General features: G+C 35.7%; 1 protein-coding gene across 1 annotated transcript in view; it reads right to left on the reverse strand.

Moving 5' to 3' along the window:
- The window catches only part of LOC145586583 (protein SABRE-like), a 39,595-nt gene that overhangs the window by 10,150 nt on the left and 7,004 nt on the right, over nt 1-22,441 (reverse strand). Inside the window, exons 5-13 of the mRNA XM_081643456.1 lie at nt 20,638-20,851; nt 13,760-13,930; nt 13,579-13,656; nt 10,861-11,112; nt 8,190-10,292; nt 5,546-7,391; nt 5,249-5,349; nt 2,803-3,159; nt 2,559-2,677 (exon numbers count right to left, since the gene is read on the reverse strand). Of these exons, the coding sequence (XP_081499582.1) occupies nt 2,559-2,677; nt 2,803-3,159; nt 5,249-5,349; nt 5,546-7,391; nt 8,190-10,292; nt 10,861-11,112; nt 13,579-13,656; nt 13,760-13,930; nt 20,638-20,851 (5,241 nt within the window). The remainder of the gene's footprint in view (nt 1-2,558; nt 2,678-2,802; nt 3,160-5,248; nt 5,350-5,545; nt 7,392-8,189; nt 10,293-10,860; nt 11,113-13,578; nt 13,657-13,759; nt 13,931-20,637; nt 20,852-22,441) is intronic.

Here is a 22,441-nt window from a genome sequence, read left to right on the forward strand (position 1 = left end):
ATTTGGAAGGGAGTGAAAAATTATGTTCATTTCCATTTCCTTCAAATATTCTAACATACTTTAATTTCCAGATGAGAAAGGAGAAGACAAACATTAGACATGTATAATATTCTTGGTCTTTAGGAATATAGCAACATTTAGAGTTTTACACTTTCAATGCACAACTATAATCCTTAATATCCTTAATTATCTATAATCAAAATTATGAAATTTCGATAATTTATCCTTAAATTTCTATAAATCAAAATTATGAAATTTTGATAATTTAAAAACATATATCAAGACGAATCTAACAAGACCAACATGATCATGTTTTTCCTTATGTACATATCATAATAAATGGTCAAAGTGGAGTCTATGATTGGTATATAGTTTAAATGTTGCAATATTAATGGAGCAAAAGGAGTATTAAGGGGAAACTTGATTTTCAAGAGGAAAGGCAAAAGGGGAAAGGAAAAGAAAAAGTCCCAACTGTCTGATGTTATTTGCATAAATACAAAAAAGGAAAGAAAAGAAAATTACCGCCACCAATCCACCATCCCTTCCTTCTAAAGAAATAACCACCATCAACTACAACATGGAAAAATGCTAAAATTTTAACCATCCCATACTCTTGGGACTTACCAACACCATCAAAAAGGTTATATCATCCCATCATCTTCAGCAGCAGCGGCAACCCATTTCTCTTCTCTTTTTCATAGATTGGTTGGGTTGGGAATGCTTTTCATTTGAATGGGGAAGGTTTTAAAAGAGGGTGGGAAGCTTTTCGCAAGTGGTGTGGTTTTTGTGGGCGATGGGTAGGTTTTTGGTTAATAATCTGATGGATGTATAGGGTTTTCATAGATATATGTTGGTTATAGATGGCGGTTCGGTGGGTTTTGTGGTGGCCAACAGGCATGAGGTTGGGGGTGGAGGGATCAAACATTGGGTGATTGGTTCGGGACGTGAGTGAGTGTGGTGGTCAACAGTGGGTCATGGTGATGGTCAACAGAAGATAAGAGAAAAGGTAAGCGATTACTTAGGAGGTGGGGAATGGGTGTAGAGGACTGTGGGAAGAAGAAGAGGGAATGACAAAATATGCCTAACAAACAACAACTAAGGGAATAAGTCTCACTAATTCTTGTATTCATTCCTTTGTACCGCAAAGCAAAATATAATCTTATCTGCCCAAGTAGTTGTCCATGTTCCAAAATACATATAAGTGGACTATGCCCACATCTAAGCACTATATTCCCTAGTTAACCATTGGGGACAATTAAATCTTATATACTTCCATATAAAAGCAAGATCAGTACAATTTTGACAAACCTAGGACTTCCAACAAGCTCTTCTGCTCTTCCTTTACACAACATTTCCGCAACAAAAAGAAACCAATTACAATTCCTTTCATTTCTCCTCAACCACCTATGTTCACCGGAATCGGCTGAAATCCCAAAGTGTCCGTGTCGACACAACATGACGCGGACACGGACCCGAAATTCGTGTCAGATTCAGCTCGGCTATTTGCACTCGGACACTTCAGAGAGAGAGGGGAAGGGGAGAAACAGAGCCAAATTTTTTTAAAAGAATTTTTAAAAAAAAACCTAAGTTTTCACGTAACTGCCGGTGGTTGTCGGCACCATCTGTGGTGGCGGACTGGGAGGCAGTTAGTGGCTGAAAGAGAATGGTGAAAAAATAATTAAGAAAGGGAAAAAGATGAAGAAGTTGAAGAAGGAAGTCATTCGAGCAGGTAAAAATGGTGAAAGAAATTAGTGGGTGAAAGAGAGAGAAGAAGACAGAGACAAGAAATAAAGTAGAAGAAGACAGAGACAAGTACAGCTGTATTACTGTATCTTTTGTTTATGAGATAAGTAAAGGGACTTTATTTTTTTGTCTTTTTATTTCATTTTTTGGATATTAATGAAATATTTAAATATTTTGTAATGCATAATTTTTTTTTTAAAAAATGAAAGTGTTGTGTCTCCGCACCCGTGTCCAAATATAGGACAAAGTCCCCGTATCCTAAAATTTTGGAAATTGGCGAATTGGACACTCGGACACGTGTCCGTGTCCGACACACGTTCCCGAGTCCATGTAACATAGTCAACCACAGAATTTTTGCCTTTAACTCACACATCTCACTTAACTATCATTGGCTTCCTCCTTGTTGCAAAGTTATGGGCCAAATGCCTTTTGAAACAAGGACCTACTTGAAACAACCTCTTAGGCGTTGTAGGGTAAGGTTTATAAAAATTGGTAGCTATAAACCTCCCTTTCTACTCTTCCTTAGCCTCTAGGGGACGCCTTATAATGGAGTAACTCTATCATACGCTCTTAATAGCATCATAAATTAAGAATATTGGCCGCAAGGTCCCAATGTTGACCAACAAAGTGGCAAGAGCATGGATAAGCACCAAGCCACCAACCAACCATATAATGCACAAGATAATTTTTTCACATTATACAAAAGAGAAACTTTGTAGTACGTAGTATTTAGTGAAGTAAGAGAATAATGCCCATTAGACCATAATTGATCTGAATATTAACTTCCAAGCAACAAGTAGGAAGAAGTTTCATACTTGGGAGGTCTTGCAAAGAGAAGATTGGTTAGCACGTCTAACATGACTTGAAACTGCCGAGAAGTCATTGTTGCCTTAATGTTATGTGAATTGAAAATCAGCTCTTTCAGGGGCTTCACCTGCAGTAAAATATCGGAAAGAATGTAAAGCAATCACTTCCAGGAAATGGCAGCTGAAATCACATTGTAAGACTTCAATGTTTTGGAATACATAATTATACTTTTCATCCACATAAATTTTGTACCTTCAATTCAGGAGTCCCACCTTTATGCCTAGTATAACGGAAAAACATGTCACATGGCATAAATACTCTTTCCAATAAAGCACCAGTACGTTTCACTTTAGGAGAGCTTCTGCGGATTTTTGGAAGCCACTGCAGCCCTGCCCCTGGATCAACATCTGTTGGGGCAACATGAGCTTGTACATGCTCCAACATTGCAGATAACTCCATACGTTTCCAAGTCATTTCAGGTGCAGATTCAGGGATTTTTAAGCTTTCTGAACCAAGTGCTTGTTCAATTAACTCATATCCAACTTGAAGGACTGAATGGAATGAACGTGCTAAGACACGACCACTAACAGCAGCAAGCAGAAATCTACCCTGTCAAAACATAAGGAAAAATATCAAAAGACAATAACAATCCTACTTCCAAATTTCTTACTTACTCCAAAAAAAGAATATGTAAACAATAGAACTAGCACAGCATAATCTGTAGGTTATGCTGTTATGATTCTATAGATGCAATTCTATTGCAACCTGTTTTTTTCCTTCACAACCACAAATCACCCACAGGGCAGGATAACCAAACAAAATAAAGATGCGGCTATGGGCAACATCTATATCAAAGAAGTATAAAGGATTGTGTCGTCAACAAAGATCTTATTCCTCCATTTACTTCTATCAAGTATAGAATGCTCTTGTAAACCCAGTTTCTTCAGATCATTCTTAACTTCCTCAATCCATGTCACCTTTGACCTCCTTAAGATTCTACCTAAACCAGAACTCTCCACTTTCTTTAACAGTGCATTTTATAGTCGATATCTCAAATGCCCAAACCAATGTAAACAGTTCTTCCATATCTTATCCTCTATACACAGGCTACGGTGTGTTCAAAAATCTAAGAGTTGAATTCATGCGATCACTAAAAAAAAAAAAATAAAAATTTATTCACGTTCTTATATACACGAAATTGTAACAGTCAGGCAATATGAAGTTTCATATGATGTACACATCTTACACTTCATTAATTCAAAACATGATGGGCACAAAGAAAAAATTTGTATATACCTCCCAAAGCTTGAGAAGTATAATTCACCTAACACTCCTATAAAATTAATATGACACATAAGACATACATTTAGTAATAAATTCAATTCTACAAGCTTTAGAAATTTCAAAGAACAGTTTTAAAAAGAGGAATCTTCCTATAAGTTCGCAATAGGAAAAATAAAGGAAAAGAAAAAAGAAAACCCCTGCCAAGGATCTTAGGTTAGCTCCAATTTACTAACCCCAATTTCTCTTGGGCATCATGTAAGGTGCTCCTGTTTCAGTAGTTAATTTTTGGGCACGACCGTCATCAACATCAATTCGCATCCTTCGAGTCAAACAAGGGAATGGGCAATGTGCAAGGATTTTCTATTGAAGTCAATTGATCAAATGCTACTTGCGTTTAAGCCTCACTATGGAGTTGAAGACGTGATTATATACAATAAAGTCATGGTTCAAGAACAGAATCTACTCCTAATGACAGAACTATCTGTATGCTAATTTGATTGATCTTAACAACATATTTTCTAATATGCAAATACAATTCTACCACTCCTATCACTTTGCCAAATAGTCAAGGGAAAGGGGGGGGGGGGGGGGGGGAGGGAGGGGGGAGTGGGAGGTCAGTATCCATGTTTTAATCTGCTCAGGGAAATAAAATTTATGAGCAGATCAACCTATCTCCTACCTCATGTTTTACTCCAATGAGCTTTGCAACAACAGAAAGTTACTTTAAAACTTTAAAGAAGCCTCCATATATTTCAAAAATATAGTATGTGGCAGTGTGGCACAATGTAACAAGTCATAGAAACAACGGCAATCTAGTGCTGAAACAACATCCACTCAGATTGTTAAGATGCCGAAGGGCAGATTCAGCGGTCCTTGTGAACAATAAAACCAAATATAGGTATTCAGCCTGTTTTGATATAGCAGGTGATTTGGCTTGTACTGTCTTTAGTTCTAGAAGGTTCTAGTGGGTCACTTAGTTTTTACTAGAAGGTGGCTTGTGGCTAGTTGGTCAGGCTGCTAGCTTGAGATAAAGATTTGTTTACCAGAAGGTGGCTTGTGGCTATCTGAAAAACCCTCAAAACCTGAGGCCTATGCACATTCCAACTTGAAATAAGTAAACCATCTGAAAGGGAGTATGTGCTGTATATAGTTACATATGGGTAATGAGATTACTTCAACTCCCCTGCCCCCACCACCAACTAGAATATAAAATAAAACTACCACTTCGAAATTCAATTATCTGAAGGGGGGGGGGGGGGGGGGGGGGGGGGGGGAAGGTAGCACACCCACACGTACATTCTTTAAAATAAGCAGCAAAATGTAACACAACCAAAGGAAGAGATAAACAGGAAAATTTGGCTCACAAAGGCCTTACATGCAAAGGGTCATTGTTTGAAAATATTTAAGAACTTACATTGGCTTCTTCTGAATGAAGATTGAATTGTGGCTCAATAACATTGACCATAAAGTGGCGAGTCCCCTCCTCTTCTGAGTCGGTTATATTTACACTGTTTGCTGGTGAGAAAAGAAAAAGAGCCCTTGTTATGAACAAAAAAAAAACATAGTCCCTGAAAACTTGTATACAGCTTGTTACATTCTCTACCCATGAGGATAGGGGTAAGAATAAGTAAATTGAGATGGAGACAGTTGCATCCAATAACATTAAAGATCAATGGATACCAAACTAAGAATTGTAAGTATAGCTACCAACCGATTGAAATAGCAGAAATACTTTCTGTTTTGGCGGAATGAGATGGTGAGGAAACTGATGCTGAATTTTCTTGCTTTAACAAGGAAGGGTTTCCACCACCGCCAGCAGAGGGCTTCTGGGTGTCATCGTTTTTCTTTTCCATCTCAGCAATCCTTTGCTTCTCTTCAAGAAGTTTTCTTTGAGCATATTGCCGAGATGGAGAAGATTTGGGTGGAGCAAATGCTTTAGATAATCCACCAACCCAAGACCAAACAGCATCTCGATTCTCAATATTCCAAAGAAGCTTAAGGCCATAGACAAAGACCCGCTGACAATTGTCAGCTATTACCACATTATAACCATCATCATCGCTGGGGTCAGATCGTGCATGCTCATCACTGTCACTGCCATTTTCAAACTCTGACCTCACATATGTCATCTCAAGATTTTTCCTTCCAGCTTCTTGCCAAGCCAGCAACCTCACAGGATCTGCCTTTGGAGATTGTTTTCTAATTGTAAAGTAATCAGATGATAACAGAAAACCATCATCACGAGGCCTTTCCATACCAGCACCTGTGTTGTTGCTTTTTTCGTTGACTCCTTTATCCATTGAAGAAGACTGTGAGTTTTTCCTGGTCATCTGAACTACTTTGGAAACACTAGTACAATCTTCTCGATCCAAATATACCTTGGGCACATGCAAGTCTAGACCTTGATAAACAAGGTCAAGAGGCTCACGCTTACTCTCAAAAGTATACTTTTGTTTCCCTCGGCTATTACACATTTCAAATTTTAACTTTGACATCTTAAAAGTGAGTCCCTTGGCAGGATCATCACTATCCAATGGCATGTGCTTTATACAAGTGGGCGTAGCATCTACTCGGAGCATAAACTCAGTCATCACCCTATCTAGTGATAGATTTCCAGACCTTGGAACTCTTGGCACACCAAAACGAGGCCACCTAGAAAAGGTACGCAGTTTGTATGGAGGAAGGTAATTCAAATTCCAGAACTTCACAATCCATGCCAGATCATGAGCACCAAGTTTTAAGATTGGATAACCACCTTCCGTGTCATGTACTGAGGCACTGGCAGAACCACCTGGGGTCAGACCATTGTCAATGCCAGCTGATTGTGATGATTTCTCAGAAGGATGCGGTCTTAAAGAGAAATTCCACCGCAGAGACAGAGAGGTGGATCTAAATGGATCAAAAACTCTCTCACGGAGTTTTCCTTCATTGGGGAGTGCAAAAAGATAATGATTAAGTGGAGTTCCAGAATCACACTCCCAATCCATGTTAACTTCCAAAGTAAAAGTTGGGGTTTCAATAACAGGCACGGCTACACCAGCAGGAAGTTTCAAGCCACGACTTTTTGCCAAATTCTCCAGGCTGCTAGTCAAAATCTTAAAGTCCTTAGCAGAAGTATAAATACGTCCATCTGACTGATGGATCTCCATGTAACCTGTCTGAATTTGGAGCTTGTCAAACTTTTCGTAAGGGTCAGTAGTCGCAAGGGCAATCCAACGGGATTCAGAAAAAAATAGAGACACGTGTCCATGCATATAGTTTCTCACTTCATCCCACCAAGGCAAGCTTTTTTCTTTTTTAATTAGTGCAGGGGAAGGATTAGGATTCCTGATGCTCAAATTAGCCCTGCGCAGGGCCACTGTGAAGGCATAGCTTATATCAGTAAAGACAGGCTCATGACCTACTCCAAATGAAACTTCCCCATTCTGAAAGTGAAGGGGAAGATCTAAATATGTTTTCATTGGCGGAGTCGTTCCACTTGCAGAACGAAGTAAGTCAACTTTTCTCCATTTACCAACATACACATCTTGGCGCATCTGGGGCTGGAAAGGAGTTGCCTGCAATAAAATACAGAAGGGCAGATTTAACAGGCAATGGAGAAACAACTTGCAAAGCCCCACTAGAACTTTCTTCTGTATAGTACATTGTACACCAAAACATAAACAAAATAAATGAAGCCTAAAGCACAATTGCCAAATATGGAATTTATGATGATTAGTTCCAACAAGAGGAGGCTTTTAGAACAAACCCGATACTTTGCACATTGCTAAATATGGAATGTATAATGTCTTGCAGCAAGTAAGACTGTGAGAGGTGTAGCACTATTAAGCTAGACTCCATAAAGACCTATGATAAAGCAAGCTACAGCTATTTCAGAGATTTACACATGACAACAAGCTTTTGGGCTTAAATGTAGTCAGTTGAGCTGTAGCTGTCTTTCTACATCTTGTTAGTCTGCAGACGGACAACATTTAAAATGGCTCAAGACCTGAGGAAGAAAGGGGACCTTTTCTCCCCTTTGCATTTCACTTTAGAGGTTCATGTGTAAAGTTATTAATCCTCTAGACAGAGAAAGAAAGTCTATTAATGATTCTTGTCAAAAAATGAGGTCATTGACTCACATGCAACTTGATGACCAATTTTCTCAATTACAATGCTAGAGAACATCCATACACTATTCTTTTCATTGCCTATTTTGATTTTAAACATTACAGCATGCAAATATTCTCCCTTCTTCCCACACCTTACACCTGAACAGCTGGCTGACAAAATACTCTTGAATGATAAGCAAAAAGTAATAGGCTACGAGAATAGATATTGTCAGAAGGCAATTTTTATATTGTTAGAATTGTTACCTGCTGCGCTAGTACCAAGCAACCTTCACAGTTACCAGAAGTTGCTGCAAAGATAGGAAATGTATAATTTCTAATCTGAACAACAAGAGTGCCAGTCCGTAAGAATAAATTGCTTCCATATAGTCTGGAAAATGGTATATCCTTCTCTTTCGCAACAGGATCAAGTTTCTTGACAACTTCTATCATTCCGGCTTCACCACCTTCAATTTTTACCAAGGTAAGATCCAAGTCTGTGGCAATAATGGAAAGAAGAGAAGTTCTAGACCTGCTGGGCTTAAAACCAGCTTGAAAGCCTTCCCTACAGGCTCCAGAGCCCTCAGAGGCCACAAGTTTTTGACATGCCTTGTAATATGATTGGAATGACTGCTTGTAAATTTCTTCCTCTAACTTGTGTATAGCACAAGGATCTTGCAAATCTAAATCAGCTCCATTGTAGTTTAACTTTTTAACTGAAGCGGAATCACCAGTATCAGCAGCAGAAGTGCAATGCTCACCACTGGAGACAAGGTCGTCTAAAAAATTAAATCGAACGGCTAATTCGCGGGCCTCATTCTTCAGGAGCTGGTAATGCTCATCAAGCCAGCCCTGCATTGGCTCCTCTTCAATATCAGCTGTCAACTTGCGAATGCAAAATTTGACACTTCCAAATTTTGAAGAACCGGATTTTTTGGGTTTAGAACTCTCTTTCTTAAACGGAAAAATGAGTTTCTTTTTTGCAGCCATTATAAGCTTCAACGCCCGCAACTGATCCTCAACGGAATCATCAATGGCACGTAACTCCAACCTATATGGCAAACAAATGTGTACATCAAGGCCTTGAATCACCCAGTCCCAAGTTGTGATTAGGGTTGCATCAGGGCCATTTGAAGCCTTCGGAATGCGAGAAATCTGCATCCGACTACTTCTGAAGATTCTACAATCATTAAAACTAAGCATTAGCCCCTCAAGGAGCACTCCAATACGAGCATTCTCAGAAAATATTGACTGAACTTTAACCATTGCTTCAACACCATCTCCGGCCTCAGCTGATATACTGAGCATTTCAACATCAACAGCAAAGACAGATTCCTTTTTCTTATGTTGTTTTTCTTCATTCCCAGATTCTGCAAGAACTTCCTTCCCTTGTTCAGGTTGGGTCATATTAGAGGGGCCTTCTGAGTTATCGTCAACGGCTTCTTTAAGTTTTTGGTTATGTACTAGTAATTTCAAGTGTAACATAAGCTCAAAAAGTGATATATGCACATCTGGCTCCCATCGAACTGCAATGTCAGTAGCACTGAAAAGAGAGCAAACAGCTATCTCTTTAAGACCCCCAGTACGACGTACAAATTTTGCATTTTGCATATCAAGCAATAATACTTTTGACCCGAGAATACGATCATCAGGATGCTCCTGGTAGATTGACCTAGCTCTTTCAAGTTCCATCTGAGCAGACTGTTTGTCCTTGTTCAAACACACACTCAGATGTAAGATCTCAAGTGATACAGAGTACTTTAACTTCTTGCATTTGTCTGAAACCGTGGAAAAAATATTTGCAGTTCTTTTGGTACCATCATCTGAAACAGTGACCACAAACCGACCTCCTTGTGATCCATAATTTGCACGTTTTGGATCTTCAATAATTGTATTTTCCAAGCCAACATTAGCACAAAAATTTACAGAACACCGTTCCAGAGTAAGCATCAAAAGTCGGGTCCCTTTTCCCGATGATTTTGATGAATGTTTTCCCCGAACTTGATTTTTCTTTCCAGCACCTGACAATTTTTTGAAAAGAGCTGACAAGGACAGAGCAGTTACTATAAGTGATTCCACCCGTCTCATGGTAAAGTAAATACCCATACCAGTCACATCAACAGTAAGAGCTGATATAGTCTTAGGACCGCCTTCTGGAAGCTTATCGACATCCTTTTTACCCCAGTCTAGACTAACTTTTGCAACATGCAGTAAACATCCTGAATTAGTTTCAACACCAAATAGACACTCCTTCAAGCATTCTTGATACTCATCAGCCAAATGCAAATTTAATTCGCCAAATTCCGCATGTATTGCTGTTCCCTTGCTAGAAATATTATTCGCAAACACATGTGAAGATTGCGAGCAACCCTATTACAATCAAAATATAGATATAAGTTAGTTTAATTAATTCAATATTTAAATGACTTCTTGACAAGTTAACAAATTTAATAAATAAAGAAAAATACTCAATGCAAGAGGAAATGGTGGTTTCTGTAAAATCAACACTACTATGACCTAGAAGTACAGATGAAGCATCACACTTGCTGGAAAATAGCTTCTTACCCAAAAAAAAGGGGGAAAAACAAGTAAATTGTTAACCTCTGACCAGTCCAAACAATACACTGGGAGGAAGAAAAACAGAGTAGAGGTTTTGGATGAAGGACCTGGGTTAAATTACTTGAATAAGGTTATATTCATACAGGCTAATTTTTTGTCCTCAGAAATCTAAGAACATCCAAAGAAAGGATAAACAATATTTGGACATTGCAACAGAGGACATGCATAACTTAACAAAAGATCCAACATCTAGTCTCCCCTTCCATCAGATAACTAAAAGCAATTAATTGAATAAGAAGAGACAGAACAATTACTTTTTTACATAGAACAGACAACATCCTTATGTAAACAGAGAAGACACTTATCAGCTACTACTTACATGGTACAGAGGTAAACCACTCATATGATAAAGGACAACGGTCATCTCGGGAGCTGAAACTGTACAAGTCCACATAATGGCCTTGGATTCTTTGGACTTCGGTTTATCAACTGACACACCTTCTTCTTTAAGCACCATCTTTTTCTTCTTGGCAAAGTGCAGGCGGATCCATGGTTCCAACCGACTCAAGATCATGTTGCACTGAGTACCCCCTAACTTTACGTCAATCTCAGCCCTGACAGCTGAAGCTGACTGAAAATCCAAAGATATTGTTTAAGACAAGAGCACAACAATACGAGGTATAAGGCATTATATCAAGCTTCTCATAACATAAAGGCAGCACAATAAATTTAAAAAAAAAAAAAAAAAAAATGACATGAAATCATCACAACAAAGCTATCTAAAAAGGACACTCAGAGGACGGTTATAATTTTCACTCTTTGATCTTTTATGTTTGATTAGTAAGTGAGAATATATTTTAGAAGTAAATTCAAAGAAATAAATATTTAGCCTGGCAATGAGTAATAGACTCGGAAATTTTTGGGCTAAACAAGATATGCTAGATTGCTAGGCATGATTATCTGGGACCTAAAGGGTTCAAAGTTGAAAAGAATATTTTTTTTGCTTTGTTCCCTAGTGAGCTCAAGTAGTGTTCAACTGTTATAAAGTTCTCTAGCTTCAGATATTGTGTACAGTTCTTTGTTACAACAACTTTTTGTCAAGACAATGATTTTCAGAAAGAGACCAGCATGTTTTTAACCAGTCTTAGTACCATCTTTTCCCAATGTGCAAAGAATCATATTTTACTCAGATACATTCCCCCAGTAAAAGCTCCTTTTTAAACTCCATTTATACATAATTAAATACCGACCAAAATCAGGTATTGCCTTCCTGAACAAAATATCTTTTCCACATCAGCTTAAAAGCTTAGAAGAAAATATCGCACATAGAAATCATCCACATGTGATTTTCTGTTTGGGAATCAAAAATAGGAGCTTTAAAAACAAATATTTGGAGATATTACACCCACTATTCTCACTAAGGACTGGCCAATGCACATTCAAATCTCCATCTAGGATAATTTACACTTTAGATATGCAAACGGCCAGGTATATTATGTGATATTTTAACAACAATTTTGCACCTAGATAAGTTTGAGGTGCTCTATTTCACTTCAATATTGAGATCATGTGAGAACCTAAGGCTAAATTGAGAACAAGGAACCAATTTGGGGCCCTGGATCATCCTAATCAGACGGACAAGGTGTACCTGTGTTGTTAATGGCATTTTGTAATTTTGCAGCTTTAAAAACTGACGATTACTTTTGAAGCAATTTCATTTACTTTTTAACTGTTTTCATTTATTTTTAATAAATTTTCCATTTACTTGTAAAAAATTATACTGGAAACCAGTTTATAACGTTGCAAAATTACAAAAATGTCATTAATGACACGGGAAACATGTTGGTTGTTCGATTAAGATTATCTAAGGGCCTAGAATAGTTTTTTGTTCTCATACTAACCTTATCCTATTTGAAGCATCTACACAGCCACACATACTCTGCAAATCATCTTTACAATCCAAAATTCCTTTTCCTTGATAAACTAACCTATTGCCTTTCCTTGAATGGAGATTATGGCCAACTACCATTCTTAACTCCTAAAAGAAGAAAAAAAAAAAATAAGGTGTGCACATATTTGACCCTCCTCTCTTAAAAAGTTTAATTTTCTCTCCTTGATCAATCAATCTTTAACCTACAACCATACTTGCCTCCTAAATGAGAAACAAAATTATTCCATCCACTTCAAAAAAACATTCACATATTCTGAGCCTCCCCTCAAACATGAAACCCATAATCTCTTCCATCTCTCCAATCATACCATATGCTTATAACTGATGAAGCGAAACAGGAGGATAAACATAGCAATGATAAAACTATCATATAATTTTCCATATTCAAAAGCACTGAAATCCAAAAGGACACTAGCATCTAACATAAGGTTTCAGCTGCAAATTAATTGTTCATTTAGAACTAATGCCCTATTCATTTCACCTTACCTTATTTTTGCTGAACATGAAATTACTTAACTGAACCAAAAATAAATTTAACTCAACTGAAATTATTTTTCCTAATTTTCTATTATATTTCTTCTTTAAAGTTATTTATTTTAACTGAATTGAAATTAGTTTTAATGAACTAAAATTAATTTAACTGAACTAAAATTAATTTAACCGAACTAAAATTAATTTAACTGAACTGAAATTATTTTAACTGAATATTATATTTTTAAGGTAAGAGAATAGGGTCTAATAAGGTGGCTTTATATTTGAAAGACACCTTGGGGATAAACAAAGGACAAAAAGTGACCGATATTCACAACACAATACACTCTTTTATAGACAATAAAATCAACTGAGAATAAAAATTAACTATCCATCAAAATTTATATTATAAAAAAATACATATAACTGAAATATATATTTTTTATACACACAAATGAAATATATATATTTTAAATATGTTCTTAGTATCTCACCAATTAGCTAAGTTAGGATAATCCGCATCCATCATATGATTTCTTCTTTTGCATGTAGAATACTAGACAAGCATATGGGATTGAGTGATATAAAACCAGGGGAAAGGCTATAGGCATCTTGGTTTGACAAAGAAAACAACCATTAAACTATGTAAGAGCTATACCATTCTATCAAAATTACCTGTAGGGGAATATACACAGAAGAACCAATATTAACCCGCAGTATTTCCAATATAGATGTACCACTATCTCTCAAAAGCTGAAGTGACCAAGAAAAAATGGGGACCAAGAAACAAATGATTAGTACATACCAACTAATATTAATACCAACTAATCATGAACCTTAACACAATATATCATACATGAATTTCACTGAAATCTAGTTGAATGTCGAGGCGTGTACACTCCCCACCATCTTCAACAGACATTGATTTGACGCTTTTCATTTGGATACCTTTGATATGATTCTCCACTGAAAGACCTTGTCCTTGATGCTCAAATCTCACGCCCAATTTAGGCAGATTGAAGGATACCTGAAAAGTAGCACATTCTCAACAAAATGAAATTTAAGTTCAAATAGTCAGTAAAACATAATAATGGAAAAGGAAATAGTAAATTAGTCAGTAGATATATGATGAATACTACTCAAAAGATAAGAAAAGAATTAAAAATTTAAAAAAAAAAAATAATAAAGAAGGGAAAGGAGTTGTTACATCTTATTCAAAGAATAACATGGGTTGACTTTTGAAGTAACATAAAAGAGAGGATCTACAGGGCATATGTACTTCTGAAAGTATAAATGTAGGCCACACAGATCGATATAAGTAAAGATAAAATATCATCAGAACTTGAGCTCTAAAAGCATAAAGGACCACTAATAATACAATAATTTGATATACAAGAAAGCCATGTGCTAAAAGGTTACTATAATCTGGCACTGCAAGCCTATAGCCTAGAATCCTGACCTGATAATTACTGTACACTCAGGAAATCAAATAATACATACTCCATCTGTTTTTAAATACTTGCTCCATTTTTACTTTTTGCACTATTCATTTGTCCTACTTTGACTAATGTTTATGATTTATACATAAGAAAAAATATAGTCTTGTGGGTACTTGTTGGAATCGTCTCAATGATTAGATTATTAATTTTCAATTGTTAGAATTCATACTCATTGATAATTAAAGATATTATTGATCAAAGATTAGCAATGGCATAAGTGCCCAAGAGAAATGGAGCAAGTATTTTAAAACAGAGAGTATATTAGCAGCTTGGGGGGGGGGGGGGGAGCTAAATTAAAAAATACCATGAAGGCAATGGAAAAAAAAAACATGGACAGCTATAAATCAAAAATCAGCAACCATTTCAAGTGTTGGTGGATGCATAGTAACAGCAGCTACCGCTGAGTCAAATTAATCAAATATCAATCACCCATTCACCTATGCATAATGCAAAGTATATAGAGATATGGAGCAAATACGGTAGCCTAAAAAAGGAAACGGGAAAACATGGAAAAATGTAAGCTTTCAATAAAACTTTCTATTTTTATTTTTATAATTTTTTGGAAAAATTTAAAAAGAAGAAAAAAATCTGCTATCAATTTAAAAATTAAAATTTTGATTTCGATTGTCTTAGGACACACTTGCTATTAAAAATATGCTTAACAATAGATACAAAGTCAAAAGGCTCCATGAAAATAGGGAGTTTCTCCAACTCTCTATAGTTTGACATATTTTTTCTTGCCACAGAATTTAGGCGGGTTTCAACATGTTTCAGCTTCTGAGAACATTTCAAAACGGAAACATCAGCCTAGATGCAAAGTCAAAATGTTAAGGGGAACTAAATTATCCACTACGGTGTGATCCTCCACCAATCCACTTGTCTTCTTTGGCCTCTATAACATTATTTACCTGCTATCTGAAACTAAGAGAAAAATATAAATGACGCCATTAGAAGACAGTCATTCACTAGTTAAGGGGAACAAGCTTGTGTCTTAACTACCCCAAGCCTCACTCAGCTAGATCATAGTATTACCTTTGCCATCATTGTTGTTGCTAATGACAAATATTTTTCAGCCAGTGGTGCATTAGCTATTTCATCTTTTCTTTATTTGAAATTAGATATGTAGCCTTGCCAAAATTTACAAATGTCAACCATGTAGGCTATCTGAAATATCATAATAGCAGGCAGCATATTTACAAGAATAATCAAATTAATCTAGCAGATATCATCTTTCAATAAAAATCCTTCCCACTTGTAAGAGCTCTACAAGTCTGACAAAGAATTTTATAACAAAATATTTATTTTAAAAAAATACCATGAAGGCAATGGAAAAAAAAAACATGGACAGCTATAAATCAAAAATCAGCAACCATTTCAAGTGTTGGTGGATGCATAGTAACAGCAGCTACCGCTGAGTCAAATTAATCAAATATCAATCACCCATTCACCTATGCATAATGCAAAGTATATAGAGATATGGAGCAAATACGGTAGCCTAAAAAAGGAAACGGGAAAACATGGAAAAATGTAAGCTTTCAATAAAACTTTCTATTTTTATTTTTATAATTTTTTGGAAAAATTTAAAAAGAAGAAAAAAATCTGCTATCAATTTAAAAATTAAAATTTTGATTTCGATTGTCTTAGGACACACTTGCTATTAAAAATATGCTTAACAATAGATACAAAGTCAAAAGGCTCCATGAAAATAGGGAGTTTCTCCAACTCTCTATAGTTTGACATATTTTTTCTTGCCACAGAATTTAGGCGGGTTTCAACATGTTTCAGCTTCTGAGAACATTTCAAAACGGAAACATCAGCCTAGATGCAAAGTCAAAAGGTTAAGGGGAACTAAATTATCCACTACGGTGTGATCCTCCACCAATCCACTTGTCTTCTTTGGCCTCTATAACATTATTTACCTGCTATCTGAAACTAAGAGAAAAATATAAATGACGCCATTAGAAGACAGTCATTCACTAGTTAAGGGGAACAAGCTTGTGTCTTAACTACCCCAAGCCTCACTCAGCTAGATCATAGTATTACCTTTGCCATCATTGTTGTTGCTAATGACAAATATTTTTCAGCCAGTGGTGCATTAGCTATTTCATCTTTTCTTTATTTGAAATTAGATATGTAGCCTTGCCAAAATTTACAAATGTCAACCATGTAGGCTATCTGAAATATCATAATAGCAGGCAGCATATTTACAAGAATAATCAAATTAATCTAGCAGATATCATCTTTCAATAAAAATCCTTCCCACTTGTAAGAGCTCTACAAGTCTGACAAAGAATTTTATAACAAAATATTTATTTTAAAAAAATACCATGAAGGCAATGGAAAAAAAAAACATGGACAGCTATAAATCAAAAATCAGCAACCATTTCAAGTGTTGGTGGATGCATAGTAACAGCAGCTACCGCTGAGTCAAATTAATCAAATATCAATCACCCATTCACCTATGCATAATGCAAAGTATATAGAGATATGGAGCAAATACGGTAGCCTAAAAAAGGAAACGGGAAAACATGGAAAAATGTAAGCTTTCAATAAAACTTTCTATTTTTATTTTTATAATTTTTTGGAAAAATTTAAAAAGAAGAAAAAAATCTGCTATCAATTTAAAAATTAAAATTTTGATTTCGATTGTCTTAGGACACACTTGCTATTAAAAATATGCTTAACAATAGATACAAAGTCAAAAGGCTCCATGAAAATAGGGAGTTTCTCCAACTCTCTATAGTTTGACATATTTTTTCTTGCCACAGAATTTAGGCGGGTTTCAACATGTTTCAGCTTCTGAGAACATTTCAAAACGGAAACATCAGCCTAGATGCAAAGTCAAAAGGTTAAGGGGAACTAAATTATCCACTACGGTGTGATCCTCCACCAATCCACTTGTCTTCTTTGGCCTCTATAACATTATTTACCTGCTATCTGAAACTAAGAGAAAAATATAAATGACGCCATTAGAAGACAGTCATTCACTAGTTAAGGGGAACAAGCTTGTGTCTTAACTACCCCAAGCCTCACTCAGCTAGATCATAGTATTACCTTTGCCATCATTGTTGTTGCTAATGACAAATATTTTTCAGCCAGTGGTGCATTAGCTATTTCATCTTTTCTTTATTTGAAATTAGATATGTAGCCTTGCCAAAATTTACAAATGTCAACCATGTAGGCTATCTGAAATATCATAATAGCAGGCAGCATATTTACAAGAATAATCAAATTAATCTAGCAGATATCATCTTTCAATAAAAATCCTTCCCACTTGTAAGAGCTCTACAAGTCTGACAAAGAATTTTATAACAAAATATTTATTTTAAAAAAATACCATGAAGGCAATGGAAAAAAAAAACATGGACAGCTATAAATCAAAAATCAGCAACCATTTCAAGTGTTGGTGGATGCATAGTAACAGCAGCTACCGCTGAGTCAAATTAATCAAATATCAATCACCCATTCACCTATGCATAATGCAAAGTATATAGAGATATGGAGCAAATACGGTAGCCTAAAAAAGGAAACGGGAAAACATGGAAAAATGTAAGCTTTCAATAAAACTTTCTATTTTTATTTTTATAATTTTTTGGAAAAATTTAAAAAGAAGAAAAAAATCTGCTATCAATTTAAAAATTAAAATTTTGATTTCGATTGTCTTAGGACACACTTGCTATTAAAAATATGCTTAACAATAGATACAAAGTCAAAAGGCTCCATGAAAATAGGGAGTTTCTCCAACTCTCTATAGTTTGACATATTTTTTCTTGCCACAGAATTTAGGCGGGTTTCAACATGTTTCAGCTTCTGAGAACATTTCAAAACGGAAACATCAGCCTAGATGCAAAGTCAAAAGGTTAAGGGGAACTAAATTATCCACTACGGTGTGATCCTCCACCAATCCACTTGTCTTCTTTGGCCTCTATAACATTATTTACCTGCTATCTGAAACTAAGAGAAAAATATAAATGACGCCATTAGAAGACAGTCATTCACTAGTTAAGGGGAACAAGCTTGTGTCTTAACTACCCCAAGCCTCACTCAGCTAGATCATAGTATTACCTTTGCCATCATTGTTGTTGCTAATGACAAATATTTTTCAGCCAGTGGTGCATTAGCTATTTCATCTTTTCTTTATTTGAAATTAGATATGTAGCCTTGCCAAAATTTACAAATGTCAACCATGTAGGCTATCTGAAATATCATAATAGCAGGCAGCATATTTACAAGAATAATCAAATTAATCTAGCAGATATCATCTTTCAATAAAAATCCTTCCCACTTGTAAGAGCTCTACAAGTCTGACAAAGAATTTTATAACAAAATATTTATTTTAAAAAAATACCATGAAGGCAATGGAAAAAAAAAACATGGACAGCTATAAATCAAAAATCAGCAACCATTTCAAGTGTTGGTGGATGCATAGTAACAGCAGCTACCGCTGAGTCAAATTAATCAAATATCAATCACCCATTCACCTATGCATAATGCAAAGTATATAGAGATATGGAGCAAATACGGTAGCCTAAAAAAGGAAACGGGAAAACATGGAAAAATGTAAGCTTTCAATAAAACTTTCTATTTTTATTTTTATAATTTTTTGGAAAAATTTAAAAAGAAGAAAAAAATCTGCTATCAATTTAAAAATTAAAATTTTGATTTCGATTGTCTTAGGACACACTTGCTATTAAAAATATGCTTAACAATAGATACAAAGTCAAAAGGCTCCATGAAAATAGGGAGTTTCTCCAACTCTCTATAGTTTGACATATTTTTTCTTGCCACAGAATTTAGGCGGGTTTCAACATGTTTCAGCTTCTGAGAACAATTCAAAACGGAAACATCAGCCTAGATGCAAAGTCAAAAGGTTAAGGGGAACTAAATTATCCACTACGGTGTGATCCTCCACCAATCCACTTGTCTTCTTTGGCCTCTATAACATTATTTACCTGCTATCTGAAACTAAGAGAAAAATATAAATGACGCCATTAGAAGACAGTCATTCACTAGTTAAGGGGAACAAGCTTGTGTCTTAACTACCCCAAGCCTCACTCAGCTAGATCATAGTATTACCTTTGCCATCATTGTTGTTGCTAATGACAAATATTTTTCAGCCAGTGGTGCATTAGCTATTTCATCTTTTCTTTATTTGAAATTAGATATGTAGCCTTGCCAAAATTTACAAATGTCAACCATGTAGGCTATCTGAAATATCATAATAGCAGGCAGCATATTTACAAGAATAATCAAATTAATCTAGCAGATATCATCTTTCAATAAAAATCCTTCCCACTTGTAAGAGCTCTACAAGTCTGACAAAGAATTTTATAACAAAATATTTATTTTAAAAAAATACCATGAAGGCAATGGAAAAAAAAAACATGGACAGCTATAAATCAAAAATCAGCAACCATTTCAAGTGTTGGTGGATGCATAGTAACAGCAGCTACCGCTGAGTCAAATTAATCAAATATCAATCACCCATTCACCTATGCATAATGCAAAGTATATAGAGATATGGAGCAAATACGGTAGCCTAAAAAAGGAAACGGGAAAACATGGAAAAATGTAAGCTTTCAATAAAACTTTCTATTTTTATTTTTATAATTTTTTGGAAAAATTTAAAAAGAAGAAAAAAATCTGCTATCAATTTAAAAATTAAAATTTTGATTTCGATTGTCTTAGGACACACTTGCTATTAAAAATATGCTTAACAATAGATACAAAGTCAAAAGGCTCCATGAAAATAGGGAGTTTCTCCAACTCTCTATAGTTTGACATATTTTTTCTTGCCACAGAATTTAGGCGGGTTTCAACATGTTTCAGCTTCTGAGAACATTTCAAAACGGAAACATCAGCCTAGATGCAAAGTCAAAAGGTTCCATGTAAATAGGGAGTTTCTCCAACTCTATAGTTAGAAAAAACTCTTGCCAAAGAATTTGGGCAGGTTTCAACATATTTCAGCTTCCGAAGCAGTTTAAAATAGAAACATCAGCCTATAGAGTGTTCCGTGCAATGTAGCATACATGTGATGAGTCCTAGACTCCTATTTACTAAATTTTCAATGGAACTTGACCTTTAAAACCAGCTTGCAATATCCAATGACTGATCAGTTTAAACAGTCAGCACTCAGCAGTAAAAACAAGAAACTCCAAAAACAATGAAAAAAAGTATACAGTCCATAAATAAATTTTTAAAAAGTAGTTGCACATCATCTATGGCAAAACCTCACCTTTTCAGGAAACAAAGTTGAGAGTTTGCTCATTGACGACAGTGCTTCTTTCTGGGGTGGGCTCTTGACAGCCCTGTTATCACTGATTGATTCAGTGGTTGGGTCGGAAGTGACAGCAGAAGAAGTTTTACGTTTCTGAAGCAGTTCCTCGTTAAGATTCATTACTATTTCACCACATGAAACATCCACATCCTTGACAACTATCCCAAATTCTCTGTTGCACAAGCATCAACAACCTCAAATAAATATTCTAGGAACAAATTGCAAAAAAAAAAAAAAAAGAAAAAAAAAACTACAGATATATCTTACATGATAGCTATAGAAAAACTCAAGATCCAAGAAGGGTCACCTACGAATATAAGGACACAAAACATTCTTCATAAGTGAGAATGCTAAGCTACCTACATGATCAACACTTAAATCTCAAGAAAAGACGAGTACGGATTGCCAATTGCAAAGTCTGGCTCACCCACAACCCACCTCTGGCAGAGTGGCAGAAACCAATTCAAGCCCACCAGGAATAACACAGTAAAACCTAGCTAGTTCATCAAGTTGTGAAGCCAAACTCAACCAAAAGGGTTGTAAACTGGACCACATCAAAACAGCCTGGGTCAAATAGGTCATACAGGCAAGGAAAATAGGATTGATTTACCAATCAAGTATGCTCTGTGTGCATTGTTACAGCAAGCCAGATGTGATGGATTCCTCATAACCCTCAGCAATGCCCCGAAACAACTAGACATGCTTAGAGATATATAAGCATAAGATCTTACTACGTAAACAAATGGCTTAGTATTAAAAGGTTCAAGGAGCAATGAGGCACAAAAGGTCCCTGCAGCTCAGGGGCCTGGGTAGAAGGCGACCAGCGTGCACAAATCGAATACGAGATGCACTTTTTATTTTAATTCTATTTGCTGTATTTAATTATTCCAGTAAAAGAGCATATATCTGTTAAACTAGAAACTAAAGTAGTTCAAAATATGTGGATAAAAACCTCAAAGAATTAAGAAGAGAGGGGAGTGGAGAGGACATTTGACTGCCTCAAACCCTACACTCAATACTGTGGGGCACCCCAGCAGAAGTTAATAGGAGAAAAAATTATTAAAAAAAAAAAGATGCTAAAAAAAAAAAAAACAGAAAGAAAACCGAGAACAATTGGCACAACTCTAACCAAGAGCAATCACTCATCATTTTCTATCGAAACATAAATGACCTTCAACGATACTTCACATCAGGCTTACATAGTCACAACTCACAACAATGGGATCTCACTATCGATCACACTCATCACAGAAAATCTTGTTTATTGCCAAGAATTTGATTTGATATTCCTTGTTCACAACTTGATTTGTTTTCATTTACATCCTCATCAATGCTTTTTCTGTTTAAGACAAGGATATATTTGAGAGAATCACTCTAACTTATGTTAACCTTCCATAATTAGTAATGGCATTTTGGATAATAAATCAAACCTCTTCAAGAATATTCAGAAACACAGGGGCAATTTGAAAGTTTAGTTATACCAAAGAATACCATAGGAAAATTCCATGTATTTAAACTTCATCTCCGTTATTCTTTCATTACTTTTCCTCTCTTTGATTCTTTTGACGTCTCCATCAAATAGATATCAGAAACATAACCAGATAGGGAACTTTAGTGCCAGTTTTCACCTTTTACAGTAGATGCTTGTAGAAGGATATATAGTATAGTAAAAGTAAACAGACAATTGATAAATACTTTGTAAACAATTAAGGAAATTACAAATACATTGAAACAGTAGAGAAAATTTTGCTGGCAGAAGATA

Source organism: Chenopodium album, chromosome 16 (genome assembly GCF_948465745.1).
Source record: "Chenopodium album chromosome 16, dcCheAlbu1.1, whole genome shotgun sequence".
In the NCBI taxonomy this organism is placed as follows: domain Eukaryota; kingdom Viridiplantae; phylum Streptophyta; class Magnoliopsida; order Caryophyllales; family Amaranthaceae; genus Chenopodium; species Chenopodium album.